This window comes from Brienomyrus brachyistius, chromosome 1 (assembly GCF_023856365.1).
Source record: "Brienomyrus brachyistius isolate T26 chromosome 1, BBRACH_0.4, whole genome shotgun sequence".
NCBI lineage: Eukaryota > Metazoa > Chordata > Actinopteri > Osteoglossiformes > Mormyridae > Brienomyrus > Brienomyrus brachyistius.
Genome location: NC_064533.1, coordinates 13,515,249 through 13,535,129, shown reverse-complemented (window position 1 = coordinate 13,535,129; position 19,881 = coordinate 13,515,249). Strand labels below are relative to the sequence as shown.

General features: G+C 48.2%; 1 protein-coding gene across 5 annotated transcripts in view; it reads left to right on the top strand.

Annotated features, from left to right (window-relative positions):
* nav3 (neuron navigator 3) overlaps positions 1-19,881 on the top strand; it is a 127,628-nt gene that overhangs the window by 43,400 nt on the left and 64,347 nt on the right. For all 5 annotated transcript variants that reach the window (XM_048970427.1, XM_048970437.1, XM_048970406.1 and 2 more), the window contains exons 3-5: positions 700-752; positions 9,424-9,496; positions 13,728-13,911. In XM_048970427.1, coding sequence (XP_048826384.1) covers positions 750-752; positions 9,424-9,496; positions 13,728-13,911 — 260 coding nt within the window. In that variant the 5' untranslated portion in view covers positions 700-749. The remainder of the gene's footprint in view (positions 1-699; positions 753-9,423; positions 9,497-13,727; positions 13,912-19,881) is intronic.

Here is a 19,881-nt window from a genome sequence, read left to right as displayed (position 1 = left end):
CACATGTCCATTCTGCATGCATGCTCAATGCACATTATGCATGTATGGATGCTTGTTGCATATTATGCATGCACACATGCACAAAGGTTCTCATACAGACACTGGAGTCTGCATGAGAATCATGTGCATGAAGTCAGAAATCTGAAACCTGTCTCACTGAGGACAGGGGCACCTTGCCTCTGCCCTGGGGCACCCTGCGTCAGGACATTAGGTTTGCCACAGGACATCCTGCCTTGGCACCTTGGGTTACCCTTGGGGCACCCGTCCTCAGGACCTTGGATCTGCCACAGGGCACCCTGCCTCCCAGGTATGCTGGCCTCAGCCCAGACCTAGAGGCTGGCTGAGGAGTACCACATGGCAGCACAAGAAGTGGGACTGTGAGCCTTTGGGGCTCCATGGAACCATGTGTCTACCATGTGGGCTCTGACTGGCCTGACGTGGTCCTTACTAAACCACCCCCCCACCCCCCTAGTCATAGGCCAACACCCCTTGTCGCACTCCCCGATGTCAGAAAGCGTCTGGTGGATTAGTGCTCTTCCTCTGTTGTCAATCCTGCGCTGAGAAAGGGGACACATCATGGTGCCAGGCAGACGTCCCCCAGAGGAGGGAGGCCTGGGGCAGAGAGGCCGCTCCGCAGGATTGAGGGGTCACCTAACGGCCTCCCTGCCGCACTCACACAGCTCCCATTTTCCCTTCCAGCTAATGAGAAGGTGGAAGACATCAATGGCTGTCCCAGGAATCAGTCTCAGATGGTGAGTACAGTGTGTTGCCCGAGCGGCTGCTCTGACTGACCCTTCGCTGCTCTGTGTGTGTGTTGAGTCTCCGTGTATTTGCTGGGTCTCCATCCATGTGCCGAGTCTCCGTCCTTGGGCCGGGTCTCCGTGCTTTGCTGAGTTCCCGTGTGTGTGCCAGGTCTCCGTCCTTGTGCCGGGTCTCTGTCCATGTGCCGGGTCTCCGTCCTTGGGCCGGTTCTCCGTCCATGTGCTGGGTCTCCGTACGAGCACCAAGTCTCCATGCTTGTGCCGGCTCAGTGTGTGTGTGAGTACCCGCTTGTGCCAAGTCTCCATGTGTGTGCAAGTCTCTGCACATGTGCCAAATGTCCATGCATGTGACGAGTCTCTGTGTGTATGCTGAGTCTCTGTGTGTGTGCTGAGTTTCTGTGTGTGTGCTGAGTGAGCAGAATTCCTCGACGAGGGGCGTATCTTCACTGTTGTCTTCTTAATGCCATGTTGCTTCAGGTAGCTAAGCTTTGGGCCAATCAAAGTCAGTTGGTCGATCGTGTTTGCTGTAATTTAGTCGACAAATTGCATCAGGGATGCTCTGATTAAAATGTAAGCAAGATCAGATTATCTCCCAAGTTGTTGCCTTGAAATAAGGCCCCCAAAGCTTCCCTCTGCAAATCCCCCAAGTCAAACACCTCATCTCAGTACACTCTGAGATGAATAATCGGCAAACCTTTTAATATTGTTCTGCTTGTGGACATTTTTATTTTCTTGTGAATCCAGGTGTTTTGCTCGCTGTAATTAAAAAAGGCTTTAACAGTTTCATCTTGTCGTCTTTGATTCCAAGCTGCCTCCTTGAAGTTTCCGCTAATCTTGGACTCCAAAGGGTGGAAGGGGTGTTCTGAGTGGGATTTGTGTGGCCGGACAGGGAGGTGGGTCTTGGACCTGGCCGGGGGCCCGGCGTGTATAAATGGAGTGGTTCTGGCCACTGTAACCGCGGGCCGGTCGCTAAGGGCAGCCCACAGCAGCTCTACAGGCATCTGGCCACAGCCACCAGCCCCTTTCTCCTTGGGGGGGGGCTTCCGCTTTGTTTCAGCCCCCACCCTGGTGCACTATGACTGTGCACCTGCTCATGAGGAAGGGAGGGGGGGGGGCAGTGATCCACCCCTTGGCCTTGGGGGTAAAAACTTCAGTATGAGTGAGCAGAGCCCGCAACGACGATTTTGACTCGGCTGGGTACAGGGGGCGCCGAGCCGCGTGATTGATCCGGGCTTCCTGGTGGTCGCCAACAACCCTGGGACCCCCCAAGTTACAGGTAGGGACAGAAGGTCGTGGAGGACATGTGGCCGCACGATTCTGATGTTTGTCTGGGTGTGTTTCTGAGGGAAAGTACCTTGTGGAAACTCCTGTAGAAGTGAAACTGAGCTGTGTGCTCCCTGTACTGTTGTTTGCACTCGTTTGTTGCAAGTGATGTTTTTTTCAGAATAATTTGCAATTTGCTGAAGTTAAACAACATATTCATATGCATAGTCTTTATAGATAAAATGCAATGGTCTATTTATTGGGGGAATGAATGAAGCCAAGTTAAATATTGGGGGTTCGTGTCCCCCCCCTGGTTCCTGTGCCCCTGGATGTAAACTGTTAAAGCCTTTTTTAATTGCCAAAAATGTGCCTTGACACATTTATCATTCGGGTCGCTGTGGTTTACCAAACATCTTTGCAAGTCAAATGCTTTGCAGGCCTGGCATCAGGAAGATTTCCGCTTTTCCGGGGACGTCGCTCTCTGGTGCATTAATCACAGCCCGCAAACACCCACAGAACATGCATCCCGCAGTGTTTCGGACCCATGTCCCGTTCCACGAAAATGCCAGAAAGTGTGAGGTTATCAGTCTCGGGGCAGCGGAACATGAGCAAGTCTTGAATCTTTCTGCATGGAGACTCACTAACCACGCATTCCTCATTAACCTGATGTGTTATGACAGAATCTCCTTCACTGATGCATAATTACAGTGCTGTTCCTGTTGAAAATATTTGATGGACAGGTGTGTGGGAGACAGAGTGGGATTTAAAGCACCCAGCGTGTAAACTAATCTGCCTCATTAAACGGCTAATTAATGAACTGTAAGGCTGATCAAAGCAATACCTCCTGTTGCATAATATAGCAGTATTATGTGCATTGGAGTTCGCACACAAGGGGCTGGAGAATACAGTCCATGTCTTGTGAGGACTGATTGTTGGCAGGAAGGGTGACGTTTTCTTTCTTTTTTTCATATACATTTTTGTAGCAAGATGCTTCATCATACCACCTGGCGTGGCCAGCGCAATACAATTAACCAGTGCTTTGCGCGGGGTGAAGCAGAGGAAGTAATCTGGGCCCCATCTGTTGCCGGTCTGCGTGACAAAAAGACAGCAGCATCAGCCTCCAGACAGCTTTATGTGCTGCTGTTACAAATAAATATTGCCAGCAAACCAATGTGATGTACCTGTCGTAGTTATTTAGCTAGCAGTCTGGTTATGGTCTCCAAGGGTTCCAACTTCAGGCCTCAGCATGGGCCCTACTGGTGCCCCTTTAAGCAGTTTAATTAGCTATTTATAGAGGTAGTTCGTTTACTGGTGCAATTCGAGTGCCCTGGACTAAAACCAAAGACCTTGAGGTGAAGTTTGCATCTTTATAGCATGATCCTGAGAGCAGATGGTATGGCATTCATTGACCTTACAGTATGCTAAACAGGGCATAAGGTCTCTCTTTCCACTTGTCTCTATTTCCAGTTGTTTTGTCATTATAAGGATAGAGCCTATTGCTTAAAAAGTGACTGATGTGTAAGTCGTTATCTGTGTTCAAACTGACTGAGCTGATGATGGGCTGGGGTCTGTGCAGACTACTCTCTAAACGCTTTGTTCACACCTACAGTACTGGCTACCTCTGCGTTTTTTAAAGTTGACGTCTCTATGTTCACAGTCTTGATCCATTCTGTCCTTCTTTCATCCCCTTGATTTTCATTTTGATTGTCGGACATGTTATCCTCTGCATTGGGTTTCGCTAAACCATTCTCTCACTCAATCTGGAATCATTTAGGCAGCCCATTGATGCATCATACTGCATGTTAAGCGCACCTTTCCACTCCATCTGCCCTGCTCCAGGGTCAGGGTAGGAATTCACAGCAGTGTTAGGTGTTAATGGTTCCTGCAGCTTTGCTGGAGAACATTACACTCTTCTCCCACCTTGACCCTAAACGGAAAACTGCTCACTTGAAAGACCATGGGGTCCGCATCCGGTCCTATCCCTGCCTGTCCGAATCCAGCCATTTAGCAGCCTGGAGCTGTTTTGATGCATCTGGCTTATGTGTGTATGAGTCTGGCAGGGAAAATGGCAGACTTAAAATGAATCCTAAGGTCAAAGTGACTCCGCCAGCTCCGAGGGTCGCGGCGATCGCTGGATAATTTTGTGGGATCTGGAACACAAAGTGAATTCTAAGAGGCCCGGGCGATGCTGAGGCCTGCAAATTGCTGTCTGTTTTGATTTGGTGGCGTGCGAGATGAGCATTTGCAGATCCCCGTTTCATTTGCTATTTCTGTCTGAACACATTGCCGGTGGAGCCATCTTTACATATCACATAAATAAACACGTTTGAGATAGAAATAAAAAGGACTTCCTAAAGAGGAAATCGGGCTTGTGATGATTCGGTAATTGTTCTTGTCTTGAAGCGTCATTGATATTTTTATTTGCGCCTTGAGTTTGCTCACTCGAGTGCATATAGCCTTTGCGAGAGCGCCTGAAAGCTGTAGAATAACCTTCTGACTGTGCTAAGAATGCCGTTACAATCATTCCCTCATATGCGGACTCTAACACCCGCAGAGCATAAAAATTCTGAAAATTCACAGAGAAGTGAAACAGGAGCTAGCAATATACTGTATAGGAACCAAAACACACTTGCTTTCACTTTAGTTTTTCATTTTTATTTGGTCAGCAGGTGCTTGTCTGTGATGGGAAATGTATCATTCACACGTTTTGTTTTACATAAATCTATTTGTATACAGTATTAAAATTTTATATACTGTAAGCCTTTGTTTTGTGGGTTTTGACATTTGTAATGTGCTATTTGCCTCACGTGTATCACTTTGGACTAAAGCTTCTGCTGAAAAAAATTTATACTTTATAGCTGTTACCTTTTTCTGATGAATAACAGGAATGATGCGGACATGCTGTAACTTTCGTAGAGAATAATGAATTTCTGTGTTCCTCATGGTTATGAACCTTGGAGTACAAAGTGAGACGTACTTAACTTGATAAATTATGGAGTCAGGATTAATTAATTAGCAGGGGATATGCACAGCACGGCCGAAGATCCACAGGAATCCAAAGCAAGAATAACAAGTGTCTAAAAATTATGGCAGGTTGTGAAAATTAAGCATGAGGTTTGGTGGGACACTAGGAGGTGGGAGAAATTCATATGTACAGTTCTTTATTGGGAGCAAAAGCCATTGATGATCCATCCAGGTCACCGCCCAGAAATGCATGTAAAGGAAGGGATTGTGCGTGATTGTGTGGAACACTTGTCAATGCAGTGACACTGTAACCATGGAAAGAAACAGAGGCCTAAGTGTAACCACACATTTCTGTAGCATTATATAACATATAATAATATTGGTTCCCAGAGGGCCTCTTGCCTTGTCACTCACTGATTCAAAACATGTCATTAACTATCAATAAATCTGGCCCCTCTGTATGAAATATGGCTCCTCTTAAGCCTCCCCATTTAAAAAAAATCCTAGAATGATCCCTAAGCGGGAGGCTGCTAATGTGGTGTTTCCCCCGCTGGTCAGCTACCCGTGGCGACCTAAAGGCTGGGATGTCATAGGTTGATTAGTGAGGCCCCCAGACCAGCAGCGAGGGACGTTAACTGGGGTCCCTGCTGCTCCTGGAACCGCTCACCAACTTCAGCGGCTCCTGGTTTACATGGAAAGAGTGCCATCAAGCTGTTAGAGTTCAGGCTTCAAAGGCCCGTTGTGGTCAACTCAGCCCCTAAAAGAGTGATTAAAGCCTGTTAGTGCTGTAAAGCGTTTTAAGGACGCACGGCCTCAATATAAACGATTGGGTTACTAATTAGACTTAAGCGGCCGCAAGAATTTATGGGCCATCAGCACGGCATCATCTCCTCATTCGTCACCCTTCTGGGTGCTGGTATTTTTGCAAAGGACGTTGGGATAGCCGACTCCAGTAAGGCGCTTGACATAAATCACGGAGACAGTCCCGATACACTGCCGCATGGCAGGCGTGCCGTAAACACCTTTTGTAAAAAGTGGCAGAGGCATGCCCCACTTCGCGCAGATCCCTGTCTGTGCACTTCACACATGTTTTCTTTGCTCCACCTCTTGTGAAATATGCTCCCACGTCTAAAAGTCTGCTCCAAAAATGTTTATATCGGAATGGCTGCAATACAGTATAGCATACCAAACAACTGATCATAAATTAATTTCATTACAAAAAACATTTTTTAAATTGTGTTACTTCAGTCGTTATATGTAATTATATCAATGTATCGTCTCAGATATTACATGATTTTTAGTGTTTTTTATATTTATTTGTATTTGACTCGATTATATGGCTAAGCAATTTATTCATTATTTCTAAGAAGTTACACATTGTTTTGTTATAATATCTGAAGGCGTGTTTTCATTGAGATTCTGAGAGAGAGTGTGATGTGATTTTGATATAATATGACTTGATTTAGGTATTTCTTATATTCGCGCTGCATTGGACAACCAGATAATCGGGAAAAACCACCTGAAACCTCATTTAGTCCCTGGACTCTCCTTCTGATTTATGGTGTAAATGAATAGTGTGGAAGCTCACTCACGTTATCCGCTGTACTGTGCACTGGAAACGCATCAGTGTTTTGTTGGGTTACTTGAGGTTAAGCTTAAGGTTAGGGCTGGGTAGCATTAGGGTTATCATTGTTGAGATTAGGGTTTTTCCCATATAATTTGTGGACGATCCTCACAATGATTACAAATGTGTGCGTGTGTGTATGTGTGTGTGTTTGTGTGTGTGTGTGTGTGTGTGTGAGTGTGTGTGTGTGTGTGTGTGTGTGTGTGGGTGTAATTTTCCTTGCCTGTTGCCCCATCAGCATCCATTATCCAAAAAGCCAAATTTACAACAGAATTCAAATGCATTATATGTGGCAGAATTGCCTTTTTATCGAATCATTCTCCTTTCCAAATTGCCTTTAATTATGTCTCTTGGATGTTGTTACAAAAATCTGCATTGTCCCAAATGATCAGTGCTTCTTCCAGAGCTGTTAAAAAAGCCACACTATTAAAAACATTGTTTCCAAAATGACTCTTAATGAAAACAAAAATGCAGAAATACTGCTCATCCGTCAAACATCCAGTCCCCCAAAATCGTTCCGTAATTGCATAAGCTGTTTGCCTAAACACAATTATAACATGTTCTGACAGTAAAAAATGGAATCACCTGACAAATAACACATTGTTCAGATGGTGGTAAAGCATATCACTGCGTCGTAGGGTTTGTAATTGAGGAGAATGACGCTCTGTGGTTGGGTTCTTCCCCAGTGATTCTTTGGGTAGCATTGAGGTCCTGCAGCTCTGCGGTTCAAATCCCTCCCTTCACTCTGTGTCTATTGACTTTGTCTGGCTTCCCTGTGTCGTTTGCTTTTTCTCTATGGTGTCTCAAAGCCCAAAAAAGTGTGACGATGCGAACTGCTGTGTCTAAATTGCCTATAGTGTGGGATAGTGCGTGACTTGTGATGGACCCAACTTCTCAAATAGCACATCGCTTATGACCAAGCTATTAAGCAACGGGATAGTAATCAGAGGTCACTAATGAGCTTGGGTGGTAATATGGTATAATGCAGAGTTTTGGGTATGCCACGATAATTCAGGTCTAGGCGATAAATGAAAATCCAACCCCCCCCCCCCCCCCCCCCCCGCACAGAATTCCATGGCTTTTGGAAATGCTAGCAAAGAACAGCAAACAGCGATGAAAGTATACATGATGGTATGGAACATCAGACACCGCCCCAGCCTAGCACAGGATCTTAACACCTTAAATGCCGTTTTGCTGCCAGCCTGTCCCCCCCATCTGCGGGGTCTGTTTACTCGAGTCACCCATTAGATGCTCACTTCCTCCGCCATGTGTTCTCCCATGTCGAAACATTGAGAACAGATGCGCTTTGTGATGACAAACCTGCCTGGAGATCACTGGAAATAATTACCGCAAAGCCATTGGGGAAAATATAAAGATGAAAAGTGTAATTAAAAGCTAAACCCGGAAACGTGGGACATATCTGCCCCAAGGCGCTGCTTTAATTCGATCTGTGCTTGTTTTACACAAATGCGTTTGTAGGACTGTATTGTGGACCATCAGCTTTGTTGTGCATGTCCTCTGGTTATGCTGTTACCAGATAGTGGGTGTCCTTTATCTACCAAATCAAAAAATACGAGGAACGTTAATGAAGAATAACCTGTTGAAGTGATCCGGTAGCGATTTCAAGTGGGATGTGCATGTGTGTGTGTGTGTGTGTGTGTGGGCAGGTATATATATTACATTGTGGGGACCAAATGTGGGGTGTTTCCACAGATCCTTGGTTCCATTTCCTTAGTTACTGATGCCGGGCCCCTGAAAATCTTCCCTGTTCTCCCCTATTATGGGCTACCTTGCCCAGTGGTACTTTATGTTCAGTTCTGTGTTATAATATGAACATTTAAATGATCAGGTAAAAAAAATAAATCCATTTAATTTAATGTTAGAATCGATCAAAATAATTGAATTTTCAGTATCAACCTGCTCATCCTTAGCTTCTGGCCACAAGGTCCTGACCAGACTTTGGGCTTCTGCTGGTTCTCTTCCTGTCCTGCCCTGGTGTGTGGAGCCTGCTGGCTGTCTTGGGCCGTATCCTGCTTGTGTAAGAAGTGTGATCACCTTTGTATTTTGTTCTGACCTCCAGCATCACAGTTTTCCTTGGATCCTGCAGCACAGTCAAACCAGACATATTTCTCTGTACATCGGGGCATAAATTGTGCTTTTTTTTTCCCTCTCAGACAGATTCAGGCCTTCGCATGATTTATGTGGTGTCATACTGGCTGAGAGACATGATAAAATTACTGCTTTTTACCACAAACAAACAAGTCTCTGTGGAATAAGGCCATTTCATCCGGCTCATCGCGTGGCAAACAGGATGTGATTCACGGAATGAGCCTGCTGTGGGATTATCGTATAAACCAGCATGTTACAATGTCAGATGATGTAGCATCATGTGAATCTCACTGTTAATAGGCAGGAATAGGTGTAGAAAAGTGTGAAAGGCGCTGGTTTGTGGTTGGTCACCCACTGCTGACCCAGTCCGGCCATGACATGAAAGACTCCTTTAGTGAATGAGTACCATATACTAACATGTCGCCGCTCTCCTCATCCCACGACAGACCGTAGAACCTTCCAGCGTGCGCTGCCTTTTCACCCCCGGCGGCCAAGCTTGCATTCTTTCCCTTGAGCTGTCAGTCGTGTCCGGGCGGCAACGCTCTGGCGTGGGTGGGTCGCTCGGCCTTGCCGGGGCATGTCCGCCTCGGGGGTCACGCTGGGGTCTGCCACAGACGAACAGTGGCTGCTTTGTGGGCAGTCGGCGTGGATCGCCCCGGTTCTCCGGGTCTGTCCTCACCGGGCGCGTGTCTTCTGTTCCAGATCGAGAATGTGGACGCCTGCCTCAGTTTCCTCGAAGCCAGAGGTGTGAACATACAGGGGCTCTCTGCCGAAGGTAAGAGGCCGTCTCGACTGACATGGACCAGCCTTAGCATAGCAGTGAACAAGCATCCGCAGGTGGGCTTTTAACTTACAAGCAACAGCAAGGCGTTAGAGATACATGTGTAAGCTCTGTGCTAATTTGTGACTAACATGTCATTGTGGAACATGAATTACTGATTTTTTTTATTTTTACCTTTCACTGCCCACATGGGGGTTTGACTTTTTGTGACATCAATGCAGCTGCCTGGATTAAGAGAAAAAGCAGAGTTTGTAGGTGAAATATAGGACCTATGTGTGTGTGTGTGTGTGTGTGTATATGTGCATATACTCTATATATGTGGTTAGCACTGTAGCCTCACACCTCTGGGAACCAGGTTTGAGTCTGGGTTACGTGTGTGTGGAGTTTGCATGTTCTGCTGGGTTTCCACTCACTCATAGTGGGTACGGCTTTCTTGTGTGCTGTGATGGATGGCTGTTGTTTTGGGAAGGCTGATTTGAGGTGGGCGCTGAGGTGGGAGGTGAGGGCTGGGGGGGGTCTGGCACTGCATTAATGGAGTTTGCCGTCAGCTCTTTGCTAAGAGCCTGGAACCCACCTTTCAGTTGGGGTAAATTTTATGACCCCCCCCTGCCTCCTTTAGAAAAAGCATGGGCCGTTTGATGTGCCGCGAGCCTTTAAGACTTTTTCCAGCAAAACAAACCTGTTGTGGGAGCATCGAGAATCACGAGGAGGGGGGGCTGCTGGCAGCTATTAACCCCTGAGCTGCCAAGTATACGGAAGGCATCAGACAGAGCAATCAGTTCATGTGAGCCCCCCCCCCCCCCCCACGCAGTACCGAGCTGATGCTTATTTTTACCTCTTTCCTGGTTTTCACTGGAGCCTAAAATATCTTGATATAGCTTAATATATTATATGGGGTAAAATAAAATTACTTGCAAGAATTGCTGAATATAGGCTAATGAACACATTCTCCAGCATGATGCAGTTGTGTTTCCATAGTAACGTGAGGTCCAGAAATACATAAATTATATATTATATTATGTGTACAAGTAATCAGTTTAAAAAAACAAGAGCTTTCTATAAATCCAAGTATTCTTGCTATTCACTGCTATACCCCAAGTGCTACTACTAGTCTACTTATATACACTTAACCTCCTCAATTGCATTGGTGATGCTGCCTTGGTGTTTTCTGGATAATTTGGGGTGCCACTTTACAATAAGGCTAAGCATGTAAAGAGTTTATGAATGGTTTATAATCTGGTTATTAATTAGGTTGTAGGGGGTGGCATGGTGGTGCAGTGGTTAGCACTGTTGCCTCACATCTTTGGGACCCAGGTTCCCAACAGAGTCTCCGCCTGGGTTACATGTGTGTGGAGTTTGCATGTTCTCCCCATGTCATCATGGGGTTTCCTCCGGGTACTCCGGTTTCCCCCCACAGTCCAAAAACATGCTGAGGCTAATTGGACTTGCTTAATTGCCTGTAGGAGTGCGTGTGTGAGTGACTGGTGTGTGAGTGTGCCCTGTGATGGGCTGGCCCCCCATCCTAGGTTGTTCCCTGCCTTGTGCCCATTGCTTCCGGGATAGGCTCTGGACCCCCCATGACCCAGTAGGATAACCGGTTAGGAAAATGGATGGATGGAATTAGGTTGTAGCACTTTGTAAATTATTAATAGAGAATTTTAAACACAGTTTTCTTTTTATTAATGAATGACAAAGTGGAGCCTTATTGTAAAGTAATATCTAATTTGGTTTGGACTAGTGCCCTCATGCAAGCAAAGTTCTCAGGTTACTTCATGGGTACCGCCATGACTAGGACCGTCAGCGACCGAGTCCAAGGTGCAGTCTGCGGTGCAGTGAAAGCCAGGCCCCTGCTGGTGATATGCTGTCCCTGTAGAGGGCAGAGCAGGAGAGTGGTTGGGGCGCCACTGTATTAAACAGTCCCCTGACCAATGCACCAACTCCATAGATGGCCATTTTTAGAGGCCTTATTTTTATAAGTGTCCTCTTTGGCTCTGGAACTCTGGGAGCTGCATTTAGCAGAAAGGAGCCATTTCTGCGGTACCGACCGCAATGTCGTATTCTAAATTCTTTTTTTTACCTGGCAGGTCTTTGATATCCATCATGATCGTTACGATCTGTATAAAGAAAACATTTTTCTCCAATCAGTTCTTATAAAAAACAGGATACGTTAGTCAATAAGAGTAACTCAGGAAGCACTGGTCTGAAAATCGCATCAGGCCGGTGTTTCCACCAAGGGAACTGAAACGGGTCCAGATTTAAGCAGCCATGTTTTCTCATTACGCACCTTGTTGCGTTATTGATGAAAGCTGCTTTACAGAGAGAGGATGTGAAAAGCAAGAGTATTAGCTCACTTTAACAAAGGAATCTGTTACAAAATTCTGTTTTTCTTTTTTTTTTGAGTTCTCTCGGGTCAGGGGTCTGACATGGGCCCAGTGAAAGTCCGACAGCTACAGGAGATTAAATCCCACTAAGATTAATTGGGGCTGCACTTCTGCCAGTGGGAAATTTCCAGAACAGTTTCTCAATGTCGCTCTTGTCAAATGGAACCCAAAAGAAACGATACCCTACATGGACAAAAATGGAATGGTTACATTTAACAGATTCAGCTACTAAAAGTTCCTTTTCATTTACACTTATTTGGACTATATACGTTCTGTGTTACACGTCATTCATATTTATATAATATACAAGCTCTGAATACATTTTTAATTAAATACTCCTCAGTGTGAGATTACTGGAAGGAAGTTATTCTTAAATAAAACTCTACCTTTTTAAAAAGCTTTATCAGGCAATTTTTATATGAGTGTGTTATTTAAAGACCTCTGTATTAAGTGGGTCATTAAGCCAGGATACATTCATGTCTGAAGATCAAAAGCTTAGACAGAATCCACTCTTTTCCCCTAGAGCTAATATTAGGTAACTTTATGAAAAGACCGCTGTAAGAAATGGCTAATAAAATGAAAGCACTCTTTTGATGAAAGGGTTGATTAAGAAATCAATGAAGATCTCGTATGCGCAAGGCAAAGCTAATGCGCAGGGCAATGCTAACACACAGGACAATGCTAACGTGCAGGGCAATGCTAACACGCAGGGCAATGCTAATGCACAAGACAAAACTAATGCACAGGGCAATGCTAATGCACAGGGCAATGCTGATGCACAGGGCAATGGTAATGCGCAGGGCAATGCTAATGTGCAAGGCAATGCTGATGCACAGGGAAATGCTAATGCACAAGGCAATGCTGATGAGCAGGGCAATGCTAATGTGCAAGGCAATGCTAATGCACACGGCAATGCTAATGTGCAAGGCAATGCTGATGCACAGGGAAATGCTAATGCACAAGGCAATGCTGATAAGCAGGGCAATGCTAATGTGCAAGGCAATGCTAATGCACACAGCAATGCTAATGCACACGGCAATGCTAATGCGCAAGGCAATGCTGATGCACAGGCCAGTGCTAATGACTGCTGTTACCTTCATTATTTATACCATTTTCAGTTCTGGCAGCCTCCTGTGTTCCCGAGGTCCAGGCCCTGTGTTTGCGTCTCACTTAGGGGATCACCGCCTGTCACACGCCTGTGATGTCCTTTGTGATTACCAAATGTTACTAGTAGCTGAGCTGGGCTGGGACGCTGAGACTTAATCATGGGCTGTTAAGGGTACAGTTAAGGGTTCCTTCATTTAACGTTCTGCTGCATCAGCATTTGAAAGGTGCAACCTTTGAAACTTCTGTAGGTTTGATGGGGGGGGCGTATTTCTCGGGGGGCACTTTAGATGGTTCCCCAGGAATGGAGAGTCTGCTTTTAGCCCAAAAGTCGCTTGCTGAATTCCTTTTAGCTCATTTTCTTCATCCGAAGAGACCGACTTAAGATGAAAACAGCTGCCATGTCTAAAAATAAAAAAATAAAAGTGTTGCCTGAGCGTTGAAGACAGAGAGAGTGTGTATTTTTTGAGATATGAGCGAGCGGTGGGCAGCTGCAGAAATCATTACCATCTGAGATTTTTGACGTGTTTGTGTTAATGGAGATGAGAGAGTGGAGGGTGCAGAGTAGAGGGACGTAAGTCACATGATTTTACGATACCTGGAGGGCTGTGAGGTGATGGAGCATTTTCCCAGTTGAGCTTCTTTGAGTGACAGACCTGATGTGAGTTGGGGAGAGGGGGTTTGGGGCCTTGGGATCCCGGACTGACGTGCCTCTGGTGCACCCCCCCCCCCCCCGGCAGAGATCGGAAATGGGAATCTGAAGACCATCCTGGGCCTGTTCTTCAGCCTCTCGCGGTACAAGCAGCGGCAGCAGCAGCAGCAGCAGTACTACCAGGCGCTGATGGAGCTGCAGCAGCCGGTGACGCATCACGCCACGGACGCAGTGCCAGCAGGCCACCACAAGGCGGCGGACATGCAGTCCAGGTAGCCCCACCTTTGGCATCCCTGTAGGCCATCGCTCGATTAAACTCACACGGTGGCCCTGCCGTCGGATGCACATGGATGACGTACGATCGAAGTTACAGGGGTTTCATGTAAATATTGGTGAACTGTAGATGTTATCATTTAAAATTTATGTGATTCTGGAGATTTGGAAATGAGTTTGGGGAGAATTCCTTGACAGGGACGTGTAAGAATGCGGGGGTGAAAGGGTGGGGGAGGGGCATACAACAAACCAACAGCAAGTGAATAAATGAACAACTGAATAAACATGTGACATGCAGATCACAAAGGCTCCCCGGCAGACAGGAACAGGAAGTGATGTCATTGACTGAAACATGGGCAAGGCGTATTAGCATACAAAGAGGAGGGAGGAACAGATGGGGGTTACATTCATTTAGCAGATGCTTTGGAGCAAAGCGACATAAAAGCAAGGCAGATGATGAATCAGAATGGGAAGGTAAGACAGTGAGGTCCAGCCGTCTGCAGTCGGTCTTCTGTGATGTGAACTTTGGCCTCGGAGGGGGCTGCCACCCCCAGACTGAGAAGCAGCCTTTCCGTGGGAGTGGCATGGCGCTTGAGGGCGTCGTCACAGTCTCCTGTTGTCACAATTTACACTGGGGGGGGGGGCAAAGACATGGTTCAGTGATCTAAATACACAGTGTGCAGGGTTGGGGGGGGGGGGGCTAACATGCCAGGCATTGGAGACATTCCTGGGGGGCAGAGCAGCCCCAGCTGAGTTCGTCTCTGTCCTGCATTGGGGCATTGGGTTTTTCAGGGGGTGGGGGGGGCACAGCTGTCCCTATCCTCCCCCCCAAAATCTGGCCAGCGACAGGTGGCGCCAAAACCTTGGCCAGTGCAGACATCATGACGCAGGCCGGGAATTCGGAGCATGTCATCATGCCCTCCGCGTCATGACAAGTCGGGTCGGCGTGGAGGAGGCGGGGGGGGGGCAGTCTGACAGCACCTCCAACTTCACTCCTGGTAAAACTGGCGTCTGCTCAGACACCCGCTGCCATTAGCATCACTTCACAAAGGCGACCATTGTGCCCATGTCCTGAAAGCAGCTTTGAGATCCATGGTGCTGATAGGGGACCCAGCACCGCTAGCGTTCCCGCCCGGAATGCCGGAGAGGATGATCCGCATCCTGACGGAGCGGCGAGCCACAGGCGCGGATCTGAATGACTTATCGTGTTCTGGCGCTAGCTGCTGGGACAAAACATAAAATAAATGAAACTGATGCACATTAGTGTTGGCTGGCTAGCAGAAGCCGCGCTACGTTGGTAACCAGTGTGACACGCAGTGAAATCCCATTGGCTGCCGGTCCCCCTGCGCCACAAATTCATCCCGCGTTCATGTCCGAAGCCCCGACCGCGAAGCATGCGATGTGGGCTTGCAGAGAATGAAGCCAGTGGCTTTTTTTAAAGACTCCCCCCCTTGCCACCCCGCCAACCCCGTCGTGGTTCCAGTTACAGGGCCAACCTTTCTATAGCCCGCACCTGCTGGAGCCTGCACCCCGGGGCCCAGGAGCCGGGGAGGACACTGGAGGCTGGGCCAGCCCACTGGTGGCCTGTGGCGGGGGGGAGCCCGTCAGGGCGTAGGGCAGCGGGAATAGCTCAGCCCTCCCACTAGGCTCAGCATGTCTCGCGGAGAGCAGCTTGACCTTCCCGTCTCGCGAAGCCCCAAACCCAGGGAGAAGAGAAGCCGGCTTCCCTGTGCGAAGCTCCTCACCGCCAAGTCCCTGGAGACCTCTAGGTACAGTGCACGTGCTACGCTCCCGCTGGTTCCAGAATCTTCCTAATGGGTTGAAGGTGACGTGGTGTGCTCTCTTATGCCGGGGGACACACCCCCCCCACCCCCTAGTTTTGCTTAGATTCATTGAAATGGTGACTGATTTTATATAAACGTTTTTTTTTTTTGTAAAAATTGTGAAGATGAATTTAAAGATTACAGGTGGCCCAGGTTAAATTCGTTGACCGAGATAAACGTGAGTCAGATGCAGTGGAAGCCGACGGGGCTTGGGAACTTTCCGGTCACATCTTCCCCAGCGGCTGGCATGATCGCGGCTCTGCCTCACGACGTTTCAGTGTTTAAGGGTCTCTGCAGCCAAGTGGGGTGTGAAAAGGCGACTGACATCCATCTCGATCCTCTGGCGACCGGCGCTGCTTCAGCGATGCCCCTCAGACTTCTTCACCATTCGCTGGCCAATGAAGTGTGACGAAACGTACTTCTCTTCGTTTCTCCTCTGTCTTCTAAACATAATGCAATTAGCCGTCGGCTTTATTTGATTGCTGCTGGATCATCGGGACAAATCATATCGGGGGGGGGATACCAAACAGTGCCAAATTTCGTTCCCATCTGTGTGTCATCAGCTGATTGGACTTTGGGTTAAGGGGGGCCAACCTGTGTTTGCGTGTGACCGTGAGTGATGTGAGGTACACAGCCCCCCCTCCCCCATTGAGAGGCGGCTTCCAGGCCCACTGTGGTAGAGTGTCCGGTGCAACACTCTGGTCTGGAGGTGACTGTTACTCTTTCCAGCTCTCGGCTCCTGGATTAATCACCTCTGGGCCACCACACTGCGCAGGATTTATCTGCGTTTTTAAGCCTTAAAATACGCACGCTCGTCGGTGCTGCGGATGCCCGCCTGAATGCATAAGCAGACTGAGCCTTACATCAGTTACTAAAGAGGAAATCGAGCGATCAGACCATGATAAGTACGTTAGGGTGGTGCCTTACACAGTGCTACACCCTTAAGAATGGGATCTAAGGGTTATCTAAAGTGCATACGTACGTGACGCAGCATACTGTAGCTGATGTGTAAATTAGACAAGAATATACGGGATGGATTATGTGGGGTATAAGCCCCACCCCCTCTACCAGTCTGTACCAATGTAGCACGGTGTGTTGTGGAACGCAAGAGGAGCATTTTTTAGAATCAGAGACAGTATGGGAATCATTTCTGGTTCCATCCAGTGAGGTGTAAATTTTAGACCCACTATGTAAAACGCGATGTCTATCAGGAGCATTCGCATTGCAGATCCATCTCTCTCTCTCTCTCTCTCCACCTCCCATTTGTATCTGTGCTCTCAGGGAGACTCGGCACTCTGCCACGCCATGTCATTTGATAGATAAACCACGCACACTTGCACTTTAATCTTGCTTCTCTGATTTCCGTTTGTTTTTGTTCAGTTACTACTGATGTCTGGCTGAAATAGCTTGCCAGAAGTTCCTTGTTTATCATTCAGAGATTTGCATTTTCCCCCGTCAGCTAAAACCCTGAGCTTCTGTTCCTCACTCGTGCTGGAGTGCTGATACAGTAGTGCTGAGGTGCAGATTTCATTACACATACGTTACGGTAGCAATTCGTGTAGGTAGTTGTAACTCGATGGAGGTCTGATGACGCGATTGATATACGAAGTCCGACTTGCTAATCTCGTGAACATTTTTTCAGTCTGACTTGGGTTTACAGGCCCTATCCAGTGGGTCTGGGACATTTCATCACCGGATGACTATCTCTGATCCAAACCGCAACGTCCTTGGTTCCCAATAAGATGTGAGCGTTGCGTGTTGGGTGTCTTCACACACGACGATCTGCCTCCCTACTGCGGTCGGAGGGGTCGAAGGTCACGCTGCTCGGAGATGGGGCCCTGTCTTGATCGTTTCATTAAATGGAACCACAGAGGCCTGTAACAAGAACCAGGCGGCCTGCCCCCACTGCTCGGTTTTGCCCTGAGTGTAAAGGAAGCCCCCGTTTGACAGACCCCACCAAACCCCCATAGCTTTTGTGGCCTGCTCTTAGTTCAAGGTCCACATATGTTTCTACTGGGCGTCCTGGCACTCGTTCCTGTGCGTGGTCGATGCATTTTGGACGTGGTTGTTTTGGGTTTTGAGATGTTGGGTGTGATGAACAGAAGGTTCTGGATGCGAGGGGATGAAGCAGGAAAAAGTAGACGATGCTCCAAAGCGGCAAGCGCCGTAGGGGAAGGCGGGGCCTCGTTATTCAGGATGGAATGGCCTTCTCGTCTGTGAGAAAGGGTCGTGTTAGCGTGGGTCCTGCCGCACTGGAGTCCCAAAATGCATAGCGCTTGTGTTAGCGTGGGTCCTGCCGCACTGGAGTCCCAAAATGCATAGCGCTTGTGTTAGCATGGGTCCTGCTGTACTGGAGTCCCAAATGCATAGCGCTTGTGTTAGCATGGGTCCTGCTGTACTGGAGTCCCAAAATGCATAGCGCTTGTGTTAGCGTGGGTCCTGCTGCACTGGAGTCCCAAATGCATAGCGCTTGTGTTAGCGTGGGTCCTGCCGCACTGGAGTCCCAAAATGCATAGCGCTTGTGTTAGCGTGGGTCCTGCCGCACTGGAGTCCCAAAATGCATAGCGCTTGTGTTAGCGTGGGTCCTGCCGCACTGGAGTCCCAAAATGCATAGTGCTTGTGTTAGCGTGGGGTAGCAAACAGGGCTGTGTACGGAAGTGAGGAGATGTAGACTCACTGCTTGGTGTGTTTGCTATGGCTCCCATGTGACGATACACTGTTATGAGAAAATGAATATAAATATGTCACGCTGATCCTTTCTGCCTTTCACTTAATTTAATGGTGTGTTCAGCTTTAAATTGGTGTCATTTAAAAGCAATGGAAGTCACACTGAGAAAAGCAGTGAGCAAGAAATGATAACCACTACGTGATCTTGATTACAATGACGGTGCGCTGTCATTGGCTGGATGCGCTGTCACTGACTGGATGCCCTGTCGTTGACTGGATGCGCTGTCATTGGCTGTATACGCTGTAACTTGCTTGATGCCCTGTCGTTGACTGGATGCACTGACCAGTCTTTACCTTTTATCCACACTTTTTCTGGCTTTGTTTTGATGGCCTTTACCAGGTGACGGGATGACGTTCAGCCTTGAATCGAGGTCTGCCGCCATTGGCTCCCCAAGTCCCTTATCGCTATTCCGGGGATCCATGCCCCTTCGCTCGCCTTGACCAGCTCTGGTTTTGGAGGTCATGTCGTTTCTCACTCGCCCCAGATGCTTGTGTGTAGCTGAGGAACTCAGGGGGTTAAGACCCAAATCCCTGCTGTGTGGTTTCTCTCCACCAGGCTCCTGTCACGCTAATAGTCTCTAAACACTGGGCTCAGCTTTTTGTTTTGACACCCTCCAGCCTTAAAGGGGGGGTGGAGGGTAAATAAAACCACGGCTTGCGGCTTTCTGGGTTCTATGAAGAGCCGAGTGGGTCGAACAAGAGGCCAGGTGTCCCCCCACCTCCCGTCCCCCCCCCCTCAGCTCAGCTTAATGCAGCCAGTGCCTCCCAGCCCCCACCCGCCCCCTCCCGAGAGTAACAACAAACAGTCGCTCTGTCATTGAGGCCAGTCACTCTTCATTCTTCTGCCTTCCGTGTTTCCGAGCCAGACTCGCCCTCCTCGTGTCACATGACCACATGACTGGCGTGTCACTCGGTGCCACGGCAGGCGTCCTCTTTGTCTTTCACGTCGTCGTCATCCGTGGCGACGTTTCTGTGGCGATTTTGTCGGAGCAAAGCTGTGCTTCAGGCTGAGTCAGTCCTCTGGGGGGCACTCTTCCTGTCCGCTTCCCACCTCGCTATTATATTACTTGTTTTCCCTCAATTTCACGTGTCCTTCGATGATCGTTGGCATGGCAACGAGGGTTCGCCATCACTGTAACCGCCAAAGGTGAAACTGAGAGCTGCTCCATGCCAATGCACCGGACCCCTGCCGGACGCGGTGAAAGTGTGACTGATGCGATGTCCTGTGCCAAATTGACCATGCTGGTAGATTTATTATGGAGGGGGACTACAGAGGCAAGTTTGGAGCGGAACTGAAGCCGCGTGAGGCCTGAAATGTACACCCGATCTGCATACATCCCGCTTGTCGATGAAGGGGTTCATGGCGCATTACTCACCGGAGTTACCGGTTTGGAGCACGCCGGCCGCAAAGGGAACCGG